Source organism: Lepisma saccharinum, chromosome 14 (assembly GCF_977018435.1).
Source record: "Lepisma saccharinum chromosome 14, izLepSacc3.1, whole genome shotgun sequence".
NCBI classification, from domain to species: domain Eukaryota; kingdom Metazoa; phylum Arthropoda; class Insecta; order Zygentoma; family Lepismatidae; genus Lepisma; species Lepisma saccharinum.
Genome location: NC_139242.1, coordinates 72,065,704 through 72,084,764, shown reverse-complemented (window position 1 = coordinate 72,084,764; position 19,061 = coordinate 72,065,704). Strand labels below are relative to the sequence as shown.

Here is a 19,061-nt window from a genome sequence, read left to right as displayed (position 1 = left end):
GTATAGCCACTGACTTCACGAGTAAAATAATATAACCTTCAGTACCAAGAAAGGTGGCTGAAGGTGTAGGCCTACGCGGTTTCCCACATGAGATGTACTATTGAATTAATGGGAAATTGATCAAGTGTGTGTAATTGAATGAAGAAAAGAAGTTAGTGTTCCCGCCGATTCATATTATCAAGAAAATTCTCCGTTTCGCCCCATAGAGAAAAGACACCTCTTTACCTCGCCGTATTCCACCAAAACTTTCCGCTGGTCGGCTTTTCAGCAACACACCTACCTACCCAACGGCCAAGAATACGCACGCACATGAATACATAGACATCCACAACATTACCAAACACATGACACTAAAACCCAACCGACCCAATTAGATTAATTAATTAAACATATAAAATAAAAAAGGATCAAGTAATGATCGCATCATTACAACTTTTCACTCAGCATATCTGTCTCAATGTTACTGCCTTAAAAAAAAATAGAACACAATTTTGCACTTCGGGAACATATTTATAAATTATCATTTTCACGACACAAAGTTTGTTTTTAATTGAATTTATACTCAGGAAGACTAGCATCGTTAAAAATATGCCTCCACCAGGAACCGAATTTTTAATCCTTCGATTACAAGGGGACAACATAGACCCGATTACTTCCATGAGACAGGTTCCCTAGTCCTGCATTTCTTCCGGATGTTACATATTTCATACAGAGTTGTTTTGTGGCAAATAACATCATTTTAGACACTGGTCATTGTTACGCGATTAAGCAAAATGCTAAGAAATACATTTAGTATATATAATCGTAAAATTTGTAGCTTGAATCACTGCCACTAACACTGTAAACGCAAAGTTTACAACATGCTCTGAAACGCTTTCCGGAATCCTGGCAGTGGGCGTGATTCGCGAAAAGAGTTGTGGGGAAGCTGTTCGCTGAATATAATTCATTAACATTGCATGTTAACCAGTAAAAATACAAATGAATAAATATTCAATTAAGTGTACGAGATAACTTTCTCGTACACTTGAATATACTCCCTCTGTCCCATAATTATTGTCCGGTATGCCAAAATGGTAACTTTTTATGTATGTTCTTTTCGACACTTGATCGGCCAATTTGTACTGATCCTTGAGTAATAACGTTGTATGACTCATTCCCCTGTTTCATTTTCGTCTTCTGTATACACCAATGTCACAGTTTGAATATCGGACAATATGGGACAACAAACACAAGTGTACCGGACAATAATTATGGGACAGAGAGAGTACAAAATATGAGAAAAATAACACAATATAATTCAATTAAATAACTGTTGTCTGTCTTAATGAACTCTATGACATTGAAAATTTGTAGCAAACTACTCTAATGAATGATGATTTAAACACTTTTCTCCTTTGATTTCCAGAACAGCACCAACCCCAACATATTTGATTGGGACGAGTCTACGCAGTCTACAGTCCTGAGTTCGTTCTTCTGGGGTTACATGGTGACCCAGATCCCCGCGGGAGTTCTGTCGGAGATCGTCGGTCCGAAGAGACTCCTGCTGATCGCCCTGATCGTCCCGTCCATCATGACACTCCTCACTCCCATCATGGCCGAGGGAGGGGTCGAACTCATGTGTACCAGTAGAGTCATCCAAGGACTTGGCCAGGTTGGTACGCCACCTATATACGAGGGTATTTCAAAGAATGGAGGCGTTTTTTTTCTGTTTTTTGTAAAGAAAAGAAGATGTACTGAATTGCGTCATTCATGTCGGTAAAAGCTAACAGGAATTCACAAACATGAATTTTATTTGTGTTTCGGAGTTTAAAGAGGCAAAATTGATAACATCCATCCAAGAATAATATTTGTTTTAAGTCAACTTTATGCACAAATAGGCCTAGTCGGGACTGGACTTACAGTTCAAAGTAGGCTGCGAACCACTGTGCAATGGGCCTCCACTTGGTATCAAACTCGGGACCCCTTAATTACAAGGCAATGACGAAGATGCCCTTCCCCGAAAGTGTTACCAGTACTAAACACAAGTGTAATACGAACATTGCCCATTTCGGCCGCAATTTTATGGAGATAAGGATTGAGTTGGGAGAAAAACTGCATAATAATAATAATGATGATATGCATAAAATATTCTGGGACTTCTCTTTCATTAGCTGGGATAAAAACATTTTGTTATTTTACAAACTCCATTTTTGCATAAAGTTTGGCTTTTTCTTGATAGAATACACATTTTAGTGACTTTATCTATTCCTGTAATAACAATAGTAATTAGACTTATTCTTAATAATAATATTTATTGTATTAAGTTGGTGTTTTGAGTCCACTTTATGCACAGTAAAGCTAATCGGGACTGGACCAATAATATTTATTATTATTGCTGTTATTAGTTATTATTAGTGTTAAATGTGAGACACTTGGTTAGCGGCAGGGAACACCTTCCGAAATTTATTTCAATATGTGTACTTGAATGCACCATCTACAGACACAATTTCCAACTATTTATTTTATTAATGTTTCATCCGCGATACGAGTAGAAGCATACATCTGGTCGACTAGATCCTTGGAACTTCTATTTGCAAACGGTAATATTCTTCTTCCCGTAAATAAAGTTCCCTTTTTTTAGTTTCTCTCCCGATATATTTTGGAATTCAAAACGGGACGCCAAAATGTCCCCTTTTCTGTAGAATAGAATTACTGCAACATTACACCCATTCTACTACTATTACCGTGAACTATGGCATAGTAACCGATCATGGAAACCTACAACGGCTGGGGGTTCGGCGTGCTGAACACACACACACGGGTTATTGTGGCATAGTAACATTCAGTCATTTATATGGAACTATAACGCGTTTATAATTAAGTCTGTACCGCTGCAGTTATGTGGCACAATGTTCCACAAACCAATTTTCTTAAAATTTTGAAGATCTTTCTCTCATTACCTGGAACTAATGACCCCATTGAACGAGTGTTTTTCGCACATGAAGCGTTTGTGGACAACTAACAGAAACTCACGCTCTTTCAGTACAAATATTGAAAGGTGTGTTCAGTAATAATGAACTTTAATCACACGAGTGTAAACCTTTTTTTAAAATGACATTTGAAAAGATGGACGTACTAAAGAAAATCTATTGATCGGATCGGCAAAATATCAATGAATGACTTCTAATTCTAAATGACTGCTTGGTCGGAGTGCAGTGCATATCACCATATTATGCAAGCTATTCACAGCATTTAGTTAGTATTCACAGAAGTATATAACACTAAATGGTTTTCGTATTAAAATGTGTATATTTTGCAGCCCCGTTATTTCTTCAGAAAGTATGAAAATTGTCCCGCTTTGTTGTTTTAAAAATCTGGGCACTTTACTCCTAACATAACCTATTTCTTTCAGGGGTTCCTGTTTCCGTCCACTCACACTCTCCTGGCAAGATGGGTACCGCCTTCGGAGAGAGGGAAGCTTGTTTCATTCGCATATGCAGGTAGAGAATTCATACAGTCGATTGATGTTCTATTGTGCTATTTACTACTTAACTGTAGAATAAAATTGTCTTGTGTCCCTTGGCACTGAATACTGAGCAGAGGCGCCAACGTAAGATAAATTGGGGGCAAGGTTGATATAAACAATATTTTATGTATGTAAATATGTATAAAATGTGTCCCTCTACGTGAATTGGGGGGGGGGGGGGCAGAAAGTGCCTTGCCCCCCTAAGTCGACGCCTATGATCCTGGACGTTGCAAGGTCTGCTCTCGACTCTCGAGTTGCAAATACCCCAGTCTTTATAACAAAACTCGCCGGACCATGTGGCCGAGTGGTTAGCACATCGCGCAGCGACGCCAAGGGTCCCGGGTTCGAATCCCGCTCGGGCTTGTTTGTTTGTGAATGTCCATTCATCAATTTCATCACTCATCCCCATTCTCGTAAATTAGCCAAGAGGCACAAAACGCGAAGTAAAATAAACTAAATCAATCAATCAATCTATATCAAAACTCCAGTCACGAATCGCGAAATATAGATTTGTTAAATATATTTTAAAATAAATTTCAATTTCACAGGGGAATCATAGCTCCCCTAAATCCTTGAGTAGCATTGTATTGTATGGTGAAATATTACTCTGTTGCATCATGCTAATGCATTCATATCATTCACGATATCATTATCAAAAAATTAACGTATGTCACATACTATCAACAATTATTATCAAGAGCGAAGTTTTCCAATGTAGTACAATTATCCGTCAATCGCAAGGAATCATTAATCTCGGATGATTAAAAAAATGTACTTCAAAAACTAATATTACTTTTCTGTGAACTATTACAACTTGTTCCAAGAGGGGGGGGGGGTCGAGTGGCCAGAGCAAAGCAGTACACGCTGCTGGGAAGGCTGAGTCTGGTAACTGCGGTCGCTTTCCCTTCCTCCACGCAATCCCATTCTCTCTCACGTGTTCATTGGTGGAGCCATCTCGCATCACTACTTGCGCAGAGACTTGTTTTCGTTCGCCTGCTCCAGTGATAACTGAGACAGGGTATAGAAAGAAACTATCGGTCAAACACCCAATTAGGCCTACAGCTGCCTCCTCTTTGGGCAACAAGCGGCAACATTAGAATCCATCCTCCCCGAATCAGCCAGCAGGAGAACAAGATCTTGCCAAAATAACAGTTCTCCGCTGTGAATGCAGGCCGGTTCTTATGGCGGCACTACTATAGTTTATCTCACACAAATTGAGCCTAAAACAAAATCTTGTAATTGTCTTGATGTGAATAGTTGAGAGAGAGAGAGAGAGAGAGAGAGAGAGAGAGAGAGAGAGAGAGAGAGAGAGAGAGAGAGAGAGAGAGAGAGAGAGAGAGAGAAAGCGAGAGAGAGTCAGTCCTCTGTGCCCCTCGAAGAAAAAATAAACACCTGTCAATCAAATCTAATTTTGATTGCAAATTTGACTTTCAAGTTCAGTTTTTTTTTTGTTTTAGTTAGTTTTAAGGTATTATTATTTTCTACTATGGTTATGTTTTTATTATTGTCTTTGCTAATAAATATACCTTCTACAGGACTGGATTGGCATAACAGGCAATATACCTGCACTTTATCTTAAAACTTAGAACCAAAAATTCAAGGGATTTTTTTATCGCCCAGCCGGATACCGTAATGATACCTTATTTTCATGTTCGAGTTAAGCTTAGCTGGGTAACAGGCAGGAAACTCTAAGGAATGTGTTAACTTCAACACAGCTTCAAGACAAAGCATTTTGCAGTTATTGCAGAGGCAAAGTGGGGGAGAAAGAGAGAGAGAGAAAAAAGGAGGCGGAGCTTAGATGGACAGGATGCAAGTTGAATCTTGGACAGGGGAGTCAGAGTTTAGCTTGAAAAGGGGTTAATTGAGAAGTTGGTCAGGGGATAGTAAAGCGGGCAGTTGGAGTTTTAGGGAGAGAAGAGACGAGAGTTAAGTTTGGATTCAGGAGACGTCAGGCAGTTTCATTTTGAAAGACAGTCAATCTTTTTTATGGAAAGTGAACGTCAGTTTGAAAGTTATTTGGGAGTGAAGTGCTGAGAAGTTAAGAGACAATTTAAGAGACTAAAGCCCCTATCACACGGAACTGGATTTCTAGTAGGAATGTCCTAGTTGGCGCTGAACTAACTTTCTAGGTAGCAATCATGTCAGCCTGGCTGACTGCTTGACTGGTTTGGAGAAATAGGACATGTTCTAATTGCTACTTACGTTCCTCTACTGGATTCTGTGGAACAGCCAATCAGAGCAAAGTTTCGCCATGTGAAGATAATCTGTGAGTGTGCAAAGGAGCGCTTTTGTCTGTGGTTGCCGAGTGTTACTCCAGCAATGTATAACGTATACAGCATGAAAGGCGCGTCGAGTTACACCATCTATGCTGAGTGCACGGTGTTTACATTTAAAACAACTAAAATATTATTCCATAAAGTATGTATTTAAGCAGCGCCATTGTTTTGTACCTAATAACGTTTGATACGAAACGTTATTCCTCTCGGTTGAATAGTTATCGGCTTTTAAAGATGTGAAGTGATACATTGTTTGCATCTCACGCGGCCGCCATTACAACTTCCCTCATATGGGAACAAAAGTCTATCGACAAGTACGCTGATAAGTATCGTGTGAGGCGAAAGCTAGCCAATTGGTAGCCAGTCCAGCGCTAACTAGGGCATACCTACTGTAATTCCAGTTCCGTGTGATGTGGGCTTAACATCAGCGAGTGAGTGAGAGTTTAACTTGGAAACTCTTTTGATCTTCTCTTCGAGAACGAGACAGGTAATATGCATTTCTCTCAAGCCAACCTTGCCTTTGCAGTCTTTAGGTAATTTTTACCCAAAATATGAGAGTTGCCGTTCACTCGAAAGGTTGTGTAGGTTAAGTTGATTTAGGGAGCTCCGCAGATAGAAAAAGCAGACAAGCGAGAACTTCCGCTAACCCCAAATGGCAAGGGCTCCAGGTTCGATCCCAGAACCTTTTAAGGTTCGCAACCTACCGTGGTTGTTTTACGATATCTCGATCCGCGTGTGATGGGAAATACAATAGATGGCGTTATCTTCGCAGGTGCCCAAGTAGGAACCATCATCGCCATGCCAGTTTCCGGAGCGCTGGCGGACACGGATGCCGGCTGGGAGGCCATCTTCTATCTCTTCGGAGCTTTGGGCCTCGCCTGGGCGCTGCTTTGGTTCTTCGTGGGGGCAGACTCCCCCGCGACCCACTGGAGTATCTCCGACGCAGAGAGGAAGTACATCGAAACCTCCCTGGGGACTGTGCAGCGGAAGAAGGTAGAGTTGAAAGTTTGAAATAGTAATAGTTCCTCTCAAAATTGAAATTTATACATAAGCATGTATACGCAGATGTCACCGTATAATGTAGACATTTCACATCGTGTACACAAGATGAACAACTCCTCTTAATAACATTTTGCTTCGACGCTACCCTCCATCGAAAATGGAAATTTATTTTTATGCTGTATATCAGCAACCACGCTACACAGATTCAGGATTGCCAACGACAACTTTTTTTTTGTCAGTAATAGACAAAATCTTAAGCGTACTACGGACCGGCTGTGCAGCCAATGAAGGAAAGCAACGTACCCTGGAATTTGTATACCTCTGGACAAAACTTCTCTAAAAGAAATGCAATGTTTGGCTTTTCAAAGTTGTTTTCAACGAGGAATCTGTAAACTGTATCAGTATCCTGCAAACTTTTAAACGAGGATCTTGTAAACTTTTCAACGAGTATCCTGTAAACTTTCCAACGAGGATCCTGTAAACTTTTCAACGAGTATCCTGTAAACTATTTAACGAGTATCCTGTAAACTTTTCAACGAGTAAACAGTACACATTTCAACGAGTAAACTGTAAACTTTTCAACGAGGATCCTATAAACATTCCAACGAGGATCCTGTAAACTTGCCAACGAGGATCCTGTAAACTTGCCAACGGGTATCCTGTAAACTTTCCAACGGGTATCCTGTAAACTTTCGAACGGGTATCCTGTAAACTTTCGAACGGGTATCCTGTAAATTTTTCAACGAGTATCCTGTAAACTTTTCAACGAGTAAACTGTAAAATTTCCAACGGGGATCCTGTAAACTTTTCAACGAGTAAACATCCACTCTTTTGCCCAATTCATCATTTCTACTTGCACTTGAAGACTTCAGTGTTTTGTTTCAACTAATTTATGTTGCAATAATATTAATATATATGAAGACTTATGTACCAGAGTCATGAGTAAAATACATATAAGTCTTCATTTATTTATTTTATCTGTATAATCAGTGATCATTGATTGTGTGTAATTTTGCCGCAAAAAAATTTCAAGCAGAAAGTAACTGTAACATTAAGTTACAGTTATAACGAGTAACTGTAACTGGGTTACTTTTTTAATGAATACCTGTAACTGAGCTATTTCTAAAATGAGTAACTGTAAATAAGTAACTCCAACTGTAACTTACCGAAAACTGGTGGTTGTATAGCGAGAAAACTACTGTGACTGTGTTTTCAACTATGGTAATAATATACATTATTGCAATTGTGTTTTATTCCTAAGTAAATTAAGTATGCTATCTGGAAAAACTATTAATTAAAAATTTATATTGTTGTCGGAGCATATGTTTTACATTTTATGACATGTTTATGGAAACTTTAGGCCAGAAGTGATTTTTTTAAAAAAATTTGCGTATTTTGGTTATTATTGGGTCATAAGAATTCAAGTTTTAATTATAACCTTATCTCTCATTCTGCAGAAGCTGATTGTTCCCTGGAAGTCCATTTTCACATCGGTGCCTATGTGGACGTTGATCATAGCACACTCAGGGCAGAACTGGGGATTCTGGACCCTGCTAACAGAGATACCGACATACTTTAACAAAATTTTGGGATTCGACATCCAATCGGTAAGTCACCGCTCAAGAGATGATTCGCAGTCTGTTCTAGACAGGGGAAAGAACTTGGATCGATTGATTGACTTCGTGTTTTAAGTCCACTTTATGCACAGTAAGGCTAATTGGTACTGGACCTACAGTTTAAAGTGGGATCCAAACCACCATGTGCCTCCACCGGGTATCGAACGCGAGTCCCCTTGATTACAAGGCGACAACGCTACCACTGGGAGGCCCAAAAGGACTTGGAATCAAAGTGTATAAGAGTGGGTATATATGTACGAGTGTGTTTTTAGATGTATTAGAAGTTTATACGTGCACAGAATGCGTATATTATGCAAAATGATTACCATAATAACTCATTAACACATATTTGGATGTAAGTTGTACGATATAAGTGGAAAATATGTAATATACCTAAAAATGTGTAGAAATATGTACCATTTTCCAAACATAGTATAGTTCGCCGATAATTTTAATTTTTGCTTCACCACGTAGAAAGGTAAATATATGTAATTATATAAAAATCCAGATCCTAGATTGCCACTCTGCAGATTCTCTTCACCTAAAGTGTATTTACCTTTCAGAACGGTCTTCTCTCCGCCCTCCCATACCTTGTGATGTGGATATTCAGTATGTTTATCAGCTGGGCTGCGGACTACGCGAAGATGAAGCACTGGCTATCGACGGGCGCTTCAAGAAAGATAGGCAACACTATAGGCAAGTGTTCAATGCCTATTTATATTTTTGGTTATTCTACATAGCTTTTCAACACCTCGGATTAACCGTGATGATGAGGATGAATCATCATTTGATGAATTGGTGAAGAGATAAACGCAGTGATGCATCCATGCACTGACCAGGGTTCAAACCTGGGACCTCTGGCTTCATAGTGCGTTACGGTCAGCATAGAGGCCGGTGTCTCAATACCAGGGACGTCGTTAGGGGGGGGGGGCACGGGGGGGCACTGGCCCCCCGAAACGTTCACGTGGCCCCGGCAAACTGTTCTACATTTGCTGAAAATTTTACTTTCATGACAAATATTGCAAAATAGTTTTTCAGTAATTTTTCTTTCAGTTAGAAACACTGTTCTTAATTTGAGTGGCACGAACCCAAAACCACATTTCTTTCTAGTTTTCCTGGTTCTAGCTATAGTGGATGTCAGTGTAGGAACCTAGAACTTCGTTGTTTCTCGAAATTTTGAGGGAGCGGTCTTTCCACCCCATCAGTCGCAGGTCAACAACAGGCAGGGTTGGGTGTTGAGTGTTGCTGTTGCGTCCAAACAATGTTTTGAGCTTGAGTAGATTGAAGAACGACCGCTTGTGCAGCGGTAAACCACATATATGCAAACAGTTACAACTGGTCCCGAATCAGAGCGCAATACACGCTAAATTAGTATAATGGTGGCAGGATGCCTCATATCTCCGGGTAAGTAGAATTATTCGCACCAAATAACTATTCTACTATTGAAACAGTCTAAAACACGCAACGTGTTTAAATGTAATTATCTTCACAAACTATACGATTTCTCGAGTCGCATATTTTTCTCGATATCGTGAAGACAGATTTTGAGAATCCTCGTTAACAAACGATGCCTACCCGATTGCGCAGTGATAGCGTTGTTGCCTTGTAATCGAGGGGTCCCGGGTTCGATACATGGGCACAGTGGTCCGGATCTTACTTTAAACTGTAGGTCCAGCCCCGATTAGCCTTACTGTGCATAAAGTAGACTAAAAACACCAACTCAACTCAACTCCTTAACGAACTTTTCGAAGAATCGAAAATTTAAACAAAAACAAGTAAATACATTTTTGTAATTTTGAAGTAAATTATTATTATTATTGTTATTATTTTGGGTATTTTTGGTTCGTATGAATCTGCCTCACCCAGTAAGCTTATTTTGTTGAGTCAAGTACAATAAAAACCCTTGCAATAAGTCACTGGAAAGACATGTGAGGTTGCACATATATTTAAGCATCTATAAATATATAATAACCCGTGGTTCGACAGCCCTGGAAGGGCCTTGGTCTATTTCCCGACTGCCAGTCCCTCCCACAATCCTTCCTAGAGTCGTGGAGATCTTTAACCAGTAATGAGGTGACGTGGGCTCAGCACGTCGAACCCCCAACCGTTATAGGGGATATCCGTAAAGAATAATTATATTCTTGTGGTAAGGAGTCGTTGTCATTTAACAAACTTTATTGATTTATTCCATCAGCATTATTTAAAATGTAGTGCCATACTGAACTTACCAACTTAACAAAGGCATATTGATTGCTAAATGAGACAAAATTCTACTGTTTGTCCCTTTTCTGGCGGGAGATGAATGACAAAGATGTCGCGGTTCCTTCAGGTTCCCACACTCAACCCTCGTGCTCATAACCTGCAATGAAAGGAAAGGCCATAATAAGCCTTTGTAATGTATCGAGTTTATATCCTTCCTTGGTAACTTTCCACTCATTTTCAAGAAACATCTGCTTCTTTTTGCCCTACTGTGTTGATTGGTCGACAATTGATGACATTCAGCTAGTTCGAAGAACAGTTTGATCCAAGAAGTGGTTTCATAGTTAGCTTCTGTAAACGTAAGATTCCGGTAGGATCACGGAGTGCTTGAGATCTCATTTTCATGCATTGCGAGTGAAATTTCGATTGATTTGGTTCATTTTACTTTGCTCTTCTGCCACATTTGGCTAATTGCGAAGATGGGGATGAGTGATGATATGATTAAATTGATCAATGGACACAACAAACACCCATGCTCAGTCCGGAATTCGAACCCGGGACACCTGGCATCGTAGCACGATGTGCTAACCACTCCGCCACGGGGGTAGGCGAAGAAGTGAAATTTCGAGTGTGAAGCTGCCAGCTTGTTTTCTTCTCGAAAAAGTTGAAGTAGGATCGACTGATCAACCAAATGTCCAACACATTGACTTTCTAAATTGGTGTCCGACTACAACACAGGAGACCGGGCTTGACTCCCAGGACGGTTGATCTCACATGTGATGAAGAATAAGTCACATTTCAATAAGGGAAGGAAACTAGATATGTAATCAACATTTTGTAGTAATGTGCATGCTCTAGATATAATACGTTTCAAAATTCTGCATATTTTGTGATTTTTCTTCATTTAGCCTCCACCAGGGTTGTCAAAGGTCCATCTACCCATAAGTTCTATGGGTTTTATTGGGTTCCGTTGCAGGACCGGAACCTTTCTTCTCGCACAATTTAAATTCGGTCCTAGTAGTGTACTGTTTCATTAAAAAAAGGTTACTGGATCGTATTTAAATTGATCCGGAAAAAAATCCTGCACCGAATTTTAATTGATCCTGGAAAAAAGGTTCTTGGACAGTGTTTAAATTCAGCAGCAAAACAAGGTTCCTGGACCGTATTTAAATTTTACCTTAAAAAGAGTTCCTGCACCTATTTAAATTCATACGGAGAAAAGGTTCCTGGACCGAATTGAGGCCTAGAACACATTTACACTTGCTGATTTTCTCTCCCGGATGTGAAATGAATATATTTACAATACCTGGACCATTAACAACCCGGGGATTGTTAAAGATTAGGGAATGCATGCATTCTAATCCCATTATAGGACCGGAACCTTTTCTCTCGCACAATCTAAATTCGTACCAAGTTGCGAATTGTTTCATTTCAATACAGAACTTTGACCCTATTTAAACTGATCCGGAAAAAAATGTTCGTTGAGCGTAATTAAATTCATTAACAAATAAGTTTCCTGGACCGAATTGAAATTCATCTGGGAAGAATATTTCTGGACCGAATTGAAAACTTTACAAATGAAAAGGTTCATTACGGTCCAGAACCCATTTACGCTTGCCGATTTTCTCTCCTGGACTGGAATTGAATTTATTTAAAATTCCTGGACCTTTAACAAATTAGGCCTCCACCCGCAAATGAAGACGCTGTGGCTGCTGCTTAGGCGGAAAAGTTGACTAGACATACAAATAAAATTTATCCAAAGGTATATAGCTAATGATAGTTGCTTACATAATAATATTATGAAATACGGAGAGCCAAATTATTTATCAAGCATTTTCTGTTATTTGCCTATCCTAGTGGGAGCGAAAATCTTTTGCCCTTGCTGGTGAACTCGGTTCCTGCAAATTCAATACGGCGTTTTCTAATTTACATTTCTATTTGGGCCGACAACTCCGTGTTGGAGTGGTTAGCAGGTTACGCTACGAAGCAGAATGTCCCGTGTTCGAATCCCGACCTGAGAATGTGTCTTTTTTGTGATGGTCCTTTCATCAAGTTAATCTTAACTCATTCTCATCTTCACGATTAAACAAAAAGTGTCAGAAAAGTGAAGTAAAATGAACCAAGTCAATCAATAATTTCTATTTCGCTATTTTACGCTGCTTTCTCCCTGTTGTGTTAAATGCGACGATGAGACTGAATGATGATCCGAAGGAATAGCGATGCGAGACATGATGAAACCACACCTGTCCAAGGTCCGAACCTTGGACCTCTGGTTTCGTAGTGCGTCATGCTCATGCTTCGGGAGTGGAATCCTTGGAATTAAAAACTATAAAAGTAGGGTGAAAGAAAACAACATTGTACTGTGCAAAAAAGCCATGTTTAGGTCCTCTAAAGAAAAGTACAGTTATTCAGTAAAATTAATTTTGAAGGACAAAGCCTCCGAAGTGTTTTTCCATTCGGTGACGCGTGGTCATCACATCGAGTCCCATCTAGTTTTGAGAGTGGAATTCGCTTACATATTGATTTCAAGTAGCTTCTCAATTGTCCTCACGATGTTAGGCCATCACAGAAATTTTGGAGTTCCTACCAGGGATCGAACCTTGAAAGACTAGAGCGCAAAAAATTGAGCGCGTGGGAATCTTGTGGTTTCTATTGCCATCATATATTCAGTTTTGCACGCGCAAAGAGGATTACTTTTAAGAAATTAGATGTGTGCATAAAATTTCATATATATAGTCATCATTCTCCAATGTGTACAGTACGACGCCACAAGAGACTCGTGCACATCCCATAGAATAGTGGTTAACGGTGTCGCCTTGCACTAAAGGCCGCCGGATTCGATTCTGGTATAAACAATATAGATGGGATGCCTATCTTGAACTCATTACACGAACATTTCATTTTCGCACCGTTGTCATACTTGTACGTACACCTGATACCAGCACCCTTTTATATCTAAACCCACGGAAGAGAGTTTTCTCTACTTCTCAATTTTCTTCGAGCAAATTTACAAATCTAAGGAGTAAGGACTAATGACATTGTTCTTGGTGTCTCAAAAATCTAACATAAAAGAAAATACATGGAATTTTAAAGACTGTCTAGATGCCATTAAGTTAATAATTTCATTCTGCATTTAGATTCCCGAATAATGGCCGTGGATTTCGCGAGTCAATATCCGTAAATTTTTGGGGGCTACAGAAGAAAATAATGGGCCCCCCCGAACTGATCAACCTAGCTACGTCCCTGCTCAATACGGAGATAGTTGCGTATTGTATACATACACGAAGTGTCCATCACCAGGGTACGAAAGCTTCTGATCTCAAAATACCCACGTTTTCTTTACAAAGAAAGGTATAATAAGATGGCTAAACGTTTTAAGCAACGAGGCCAGATTTGAAGAAATAGGTTATTCTGTGACTTGGTTCTTTGTATGAAATAGAGATAAAATTGTGTACAAATTTTATACATGTAAAAAGTTTTTGTTACGTCAAATGGAACATTTGAAGTAATATCTTATGACGTTTGTTATGTCTGTACTTTACTCAGGGGCACGAGTTTTAATTTGAGAAATTTCATCCACCTCAAAACTATATCAATTGAGTTGTAGAGCAAATATTTCCTAAGATATGTTCACGAAGCATTTCTTGGCAGTTTTTTTTTTCAATTTGAACCCTCGAAGGAGGAGGAGGAGGAAAAAAAAGTTTATCCTTAATGTATGCAATCAACAGAACAGGCTCACATACAGAGAAACTATTTCTTTTGTATTAACATATCGTGTGTGGCTAGAACCAGTGAACAAAAAATGTGGTGGTATCCCTTAATAAACTTAGTAACTCTGATCATTTTTTTAAATATTTCTGAACAAATATACACTATTACTAAAATAATTCGGTCCTGGTGAACAATTATTTGTTTTGTTTAACAGAAACTAAACATATATTTTTTTGATTATTTGAAACAAGCCTTGTTCTCTGTACAATTGCCGTTAACAGATTGACTTTAAACAAAATACTTATATGTACAAACACACACACATACATACATGGGTCTTGGACGTATCTATATTGTTCGAGAGCATCATTGATCCGTTCAAAGTTTCATTATTAAGCATATTATTAAGTTGGGTATTATGTCGTTGTATTATATTTATTAATAATAACTCTGTAATACTCAGCGGTGAACGATGACACTCGGCGAAGTACACAGACTCCTCTCAGGTACAGGGATAGTGTTAGGCAAAGACAATACTTCACAGCACAGAGTAATAAAACCACATTATTGCAGTAGACAAAACGAAAGGATTTATTCATTATTTATTGCAATTATAATGCAAACAGGCTTAGTATGAAGATGAGGATTTCACTTTGACGATGACTTGACTCAACTAAAATGCATAAACTCAATGGCCATCGGCATAGCTATGATCACACAGGCTTAGCTTGCGCCCCGAACTACCATACCAAGATGTATGCACAACACCGAGGAGTCCTTTTTAAGTTTAAAAATCCTCGACGATCTGTGGCGAATGTGTATTTCTTATGCGAGCGATATCCTCGCTTTTATACTATTTCAAGAACACAGATTCAAGTACAGATGAATCACTTACTATCTACCAATAGATGCTACCAACAAAACTAACATCTACACAAGTTTAGAAATACAAATTCACATAGTGCACTCTCTCAAATATAAAGGTACATTGAACTACTCATAATAGAGCATAAAATACAATAAATATTAAACAAAAGATATACATTACAAACAAGGTGCAATATTACATATAATAACACGAAAATTACGCTTTCTTTCGCAAAAGAATATATTAGTGACATATTTTGAAATTATGACATCACCAAAATATGGATCATATCATCATCATCGTTCGAGAATTTAGTAAATCGGAATGTATGTTACATGACAATTTCGTCCAAATCAATATTGCTTTACTGCGTGACTTATTCACACGTACGAAAAAGTGTGTGAAGGTTGGCTTTCCTTTCTGATCATATGAGTTATTTACAGCTTTTAGCTTGTTTCGATAAGTACTTGATTACCGATAATAATAAATGAGACGAATATACCAATTTTGTCTCTGCACCATAATTCTAACATTTTTTAACACTCTTTTTTAGCTCACTGGGGTCCTGCCATTGCTCTGATCGGTGTGGGATACGTAGGCAATGACGAGACAGCGGCTGTCGCCCTGCTTTCTGTGGCTGTGGGGCTCAACGGAGCCTCATACATCGGATTCCAGGTTAACCACATAGATCTGTCGCCCAACTTTGCTGGCACAATGATGGGCATCACCAACTGCTGTGCCAACATCATGAGCATCATAGGCCCTCTAGTGGTGGGATTCCTAACTTCAGGGAATGTGAGTACAGCGATAAGAAATTCATGTTAGGCATTATTCTATAGCACATTACGGATTTTTATGTGTACTAAAAAGTGTTAGATATGTAAATATATATTATAATCAAAATAAGGAGGACTTACAATCAGTGGCGGCGATTGGGTCCCAAAATCGAGGGGGCACGGTGCCAAAACTGGGGGGAGGGGCAAAGACAGTACATTTCCCTTTGTAGATAAGATGTAGCATAGTGCAGGGCAAAAGTGACGAAAAATGGGTGGCAACTGCTCCCCCTCGCCCCCCCCCCCCTAATTGCCGCAACTGCTTACAATAGTTCCCATCAAGCATTCCAGACGGCAGCACAAATGCAAAGTGTGTAATATATGACAGAAGTGTGCAAGACCAGCTCATTATGAAAATTCAACCTATATACTGGAACTCATTAGCCCGACGCCAAGGGTCCCGGGTTCGAATCCCGGTCGGGCTTGGTTGTTTGTGAATGTCCATTCATCAATTTCATCATTTCATCACTCATCCCCATCTTCGCAAATTAGCCAAGAGGCACAAAACGCGAAGTAAAATAAACTAAATCAATCAATCAAATCAATCAACTCATAGATGGCAAGATTTCTACGTACATCTCAAACAAAGAGAGTCCCTGAAAAAACCTGCCCTGTCAGGTTTCCCGACTTTAAAATCTCTCACACCAAGAGGTGATGAGGTGTCTGTCTGTATGTGAGTGTGTTATATAATGACTAAAAACAATAATTTAATGAAAACATTTTTATGGATTCAGAAGTATTCTCATGAAGTTTTCTTAAGTAATTGAAGTGCATATTCTTTATCTTTGACTAGTGTTGCCTGCTACTGGGTTCCTTTCTAATTCATTATATATATATACATACAGGGTGCTCGGAAATTCCCCTTACAAACTCCTAGGGCAAGTAGAGGGGACTGAGTAGACAATATTTGGAATAGGAACCCATGTCCGGAAACGTACCGTTTTCGTGCTACAACCATGACAATGTGTCGGATGTGCTTGTGTTGGTATGCAACCGGGTAGGCAGTACATGACGTCAGAAGATCACCTGATGACCTAAAGTGTAATCATTTATTACAACCATGTCAAATGAGGTGTTACGTAAGGTACAGAAGTGAATGACGTGTGACTCAGTCCATAATACAAACAAAATTATTTGGTGACAATTCCAAGGGAACAAAAAAGATACGTACTATTCATTGATCAACACCACACCTGTGTCGACAGTGGAACACGACAATTTGTAGACGTCACGTGCCATCAGGTGATCTTCTGACATCAAGTACTGCCTACCCGGTTGCATACCAACACAGGCACATCCGACACATTATCATGGTTGTAGCACGGAAACGGTACGTTTCCGGACATGGGTTCCTATTCCAAATATTGTCTACTCAGTCCCCTCTACTTACCCTAGGAGTTTGTAAGGGGAATTTCCGAGCACCCTGTATAAATGGATGCGTGTGTATGGCTGTGTATATGTGGGTGTGTATATATGTTTGTTCCGGGATAACTCTCGAACGCCTGGAGCAATTTCAACCAAACTTGGTACACGTATCACTTGCAATCTGGAAAGAATACTTTTGGGGTAAGACTTCCCTGGCACCCCTAGGGGTGGGGTGTGAAGGGGTGACATGTAAAAATAATCGAGAACCCACCCATGTTAAATTCCGCACAGACATCCGTGACTCTATGCAATCCGCACAACGATAGTGTTTCTCGGGTTGTCTAACATTCAGGCTGTGCTGCGAATGGAATCCATAGTTTTCGTGACACTCCCAGTGCAGTTCAACTTCAAGATCATCACCTATCGGCATAGGGGTGAGAGAAGATGAAAAATGATATGCCACAAATGACCTAGATTAGTGGCGAATCAATAGTTTTCGGAGTCTCTAAGCTAATTGGTGACATTCACGATCACATTTAAAATTAGTTACATTTTACACTATAGTTAGAATTCATTATTTTCCTGTCTGATACAAGATTGGGGTAAATAAATACCCGGGCAATGTCGGGTGATCAGCTAGTATTTTATAAATATGAACGTGTAACCTAACTGAGATTATTGCCTTCTAACAAATAGATGCATTAGAGATAGGAAACGTGCCAATGTTGTAATACATATATACAAGATGAATTATTATTTTTTTTTTTTAAAAAAAAAGTAAATGTTCATACCTATGTATATGACTGTAATGTCAGTGTTATATTGTAGAATCTTTTCGAACATGACCTACATTCTTTTAACTTCAAGAGAGGCTTTAAATACAATCTTATCATTCGTTTACTTGCAGCAAACTCCGGAGCAGTGGCGAATTGTGTTCTTCATCGCTGCAGCCATCTACTTCGTGGGGAATCTGATCTTCATCATTTTCGGATCAGGAGAAATCCAGCCCTGGAACAACATATCGAGTGACGACGTCGAGGAAGGAGACGAAGTAAGTTCATAGGCTGGTAACTAAAAGTAGCAGTTACTTTACACATCGTCTGCGGTCGGGCCTCCTCAGATTCCGCAGTGGTGACGTCATCGCCTTGCAATCAAGGGGTCCCTAGTGCATTCTATGAGACACAGTTTCCTACGATACCGAGCCAGCTGTGTTGGTGGGGAATACATTGACAAATATGATGGAAAAATAGGCCGTGCATCTACGAGTTACTTGAAGAAAGTAGATATGTTTATATTGGGAAAAAGATAGGAACATGTCAGGAACGTGACGTACATGTAACCGCTGTTACCGCACCGACAATAGTAAAAAATAAATGTAGACGTTTTTCAATTCTGGGTCATTCCACGCCATTTCAACGAGGTCATGACACCCACCAACTCCGATTTCGATGAAATTTGGTATACACCTTTCCTTTATGGTTTAATGAAACCTCCTAAATGTTTTTCACTCTATCTCAAACGGTTTTTCATTTTACAGCACTTTGAAATGTCATCAAATCAGTGTTGTCTGTCACTCTTGAGACCCTCGACACAAGATACCCTTGCTTATATTTTATTTCTTTTCTCCTTAACCAATCATCAGATATCTTTGAAATTTTACACAAAGTTCAATGAAATAATGAGGAT

The 19,061-nt window shown here is 39.3% G+C and overlaps 1 protein-coding gene across 1 annotated transcript in view; it reads left to right on the top strand.

Annotated features, from left to right (window-relative positions):
- The window catches only part of LOC145998612 (putative inorganic phosphate cotransporter), a 67,724-nt gene that overhangs the window by 46,373 nt on the left and 2,290 nt on the right, over positions 1 to 19,061 (top strand). Inside the window, exons 3-9 of the mRNA XM_083135065.1 lie at positions 1,406 to 1,651; positions 3,392 to 3,479; positions 6,554 to 6,774; positions 8,241 to 8,390; positions 8,963 to 9,095; positions 15,731 to 15,972; positions 18,283 to 18,426. Coding sequence (XP_082991191.1) covers positions 1,406 to 1,651; positions 3,392 to 3,479; positions 6,554 to 6,774; positions 8,241 to 8,390; positions 8,963 to 9,095; positions 15,731 to 15,972; positions 18,283 to 18,426 — 1,224 coding nt within the window. The remainder of the gene's footprint in view (positions 1 to 1,405; positions 1,652 to 3,391; positions 3,480 to 6,553; positions 6,775 to 8,240; positions 8,391 to 8,962; positions 9,096 to 15,730; positions 15,973 to 18,282; positions 18,427 to 19,061) is intronic.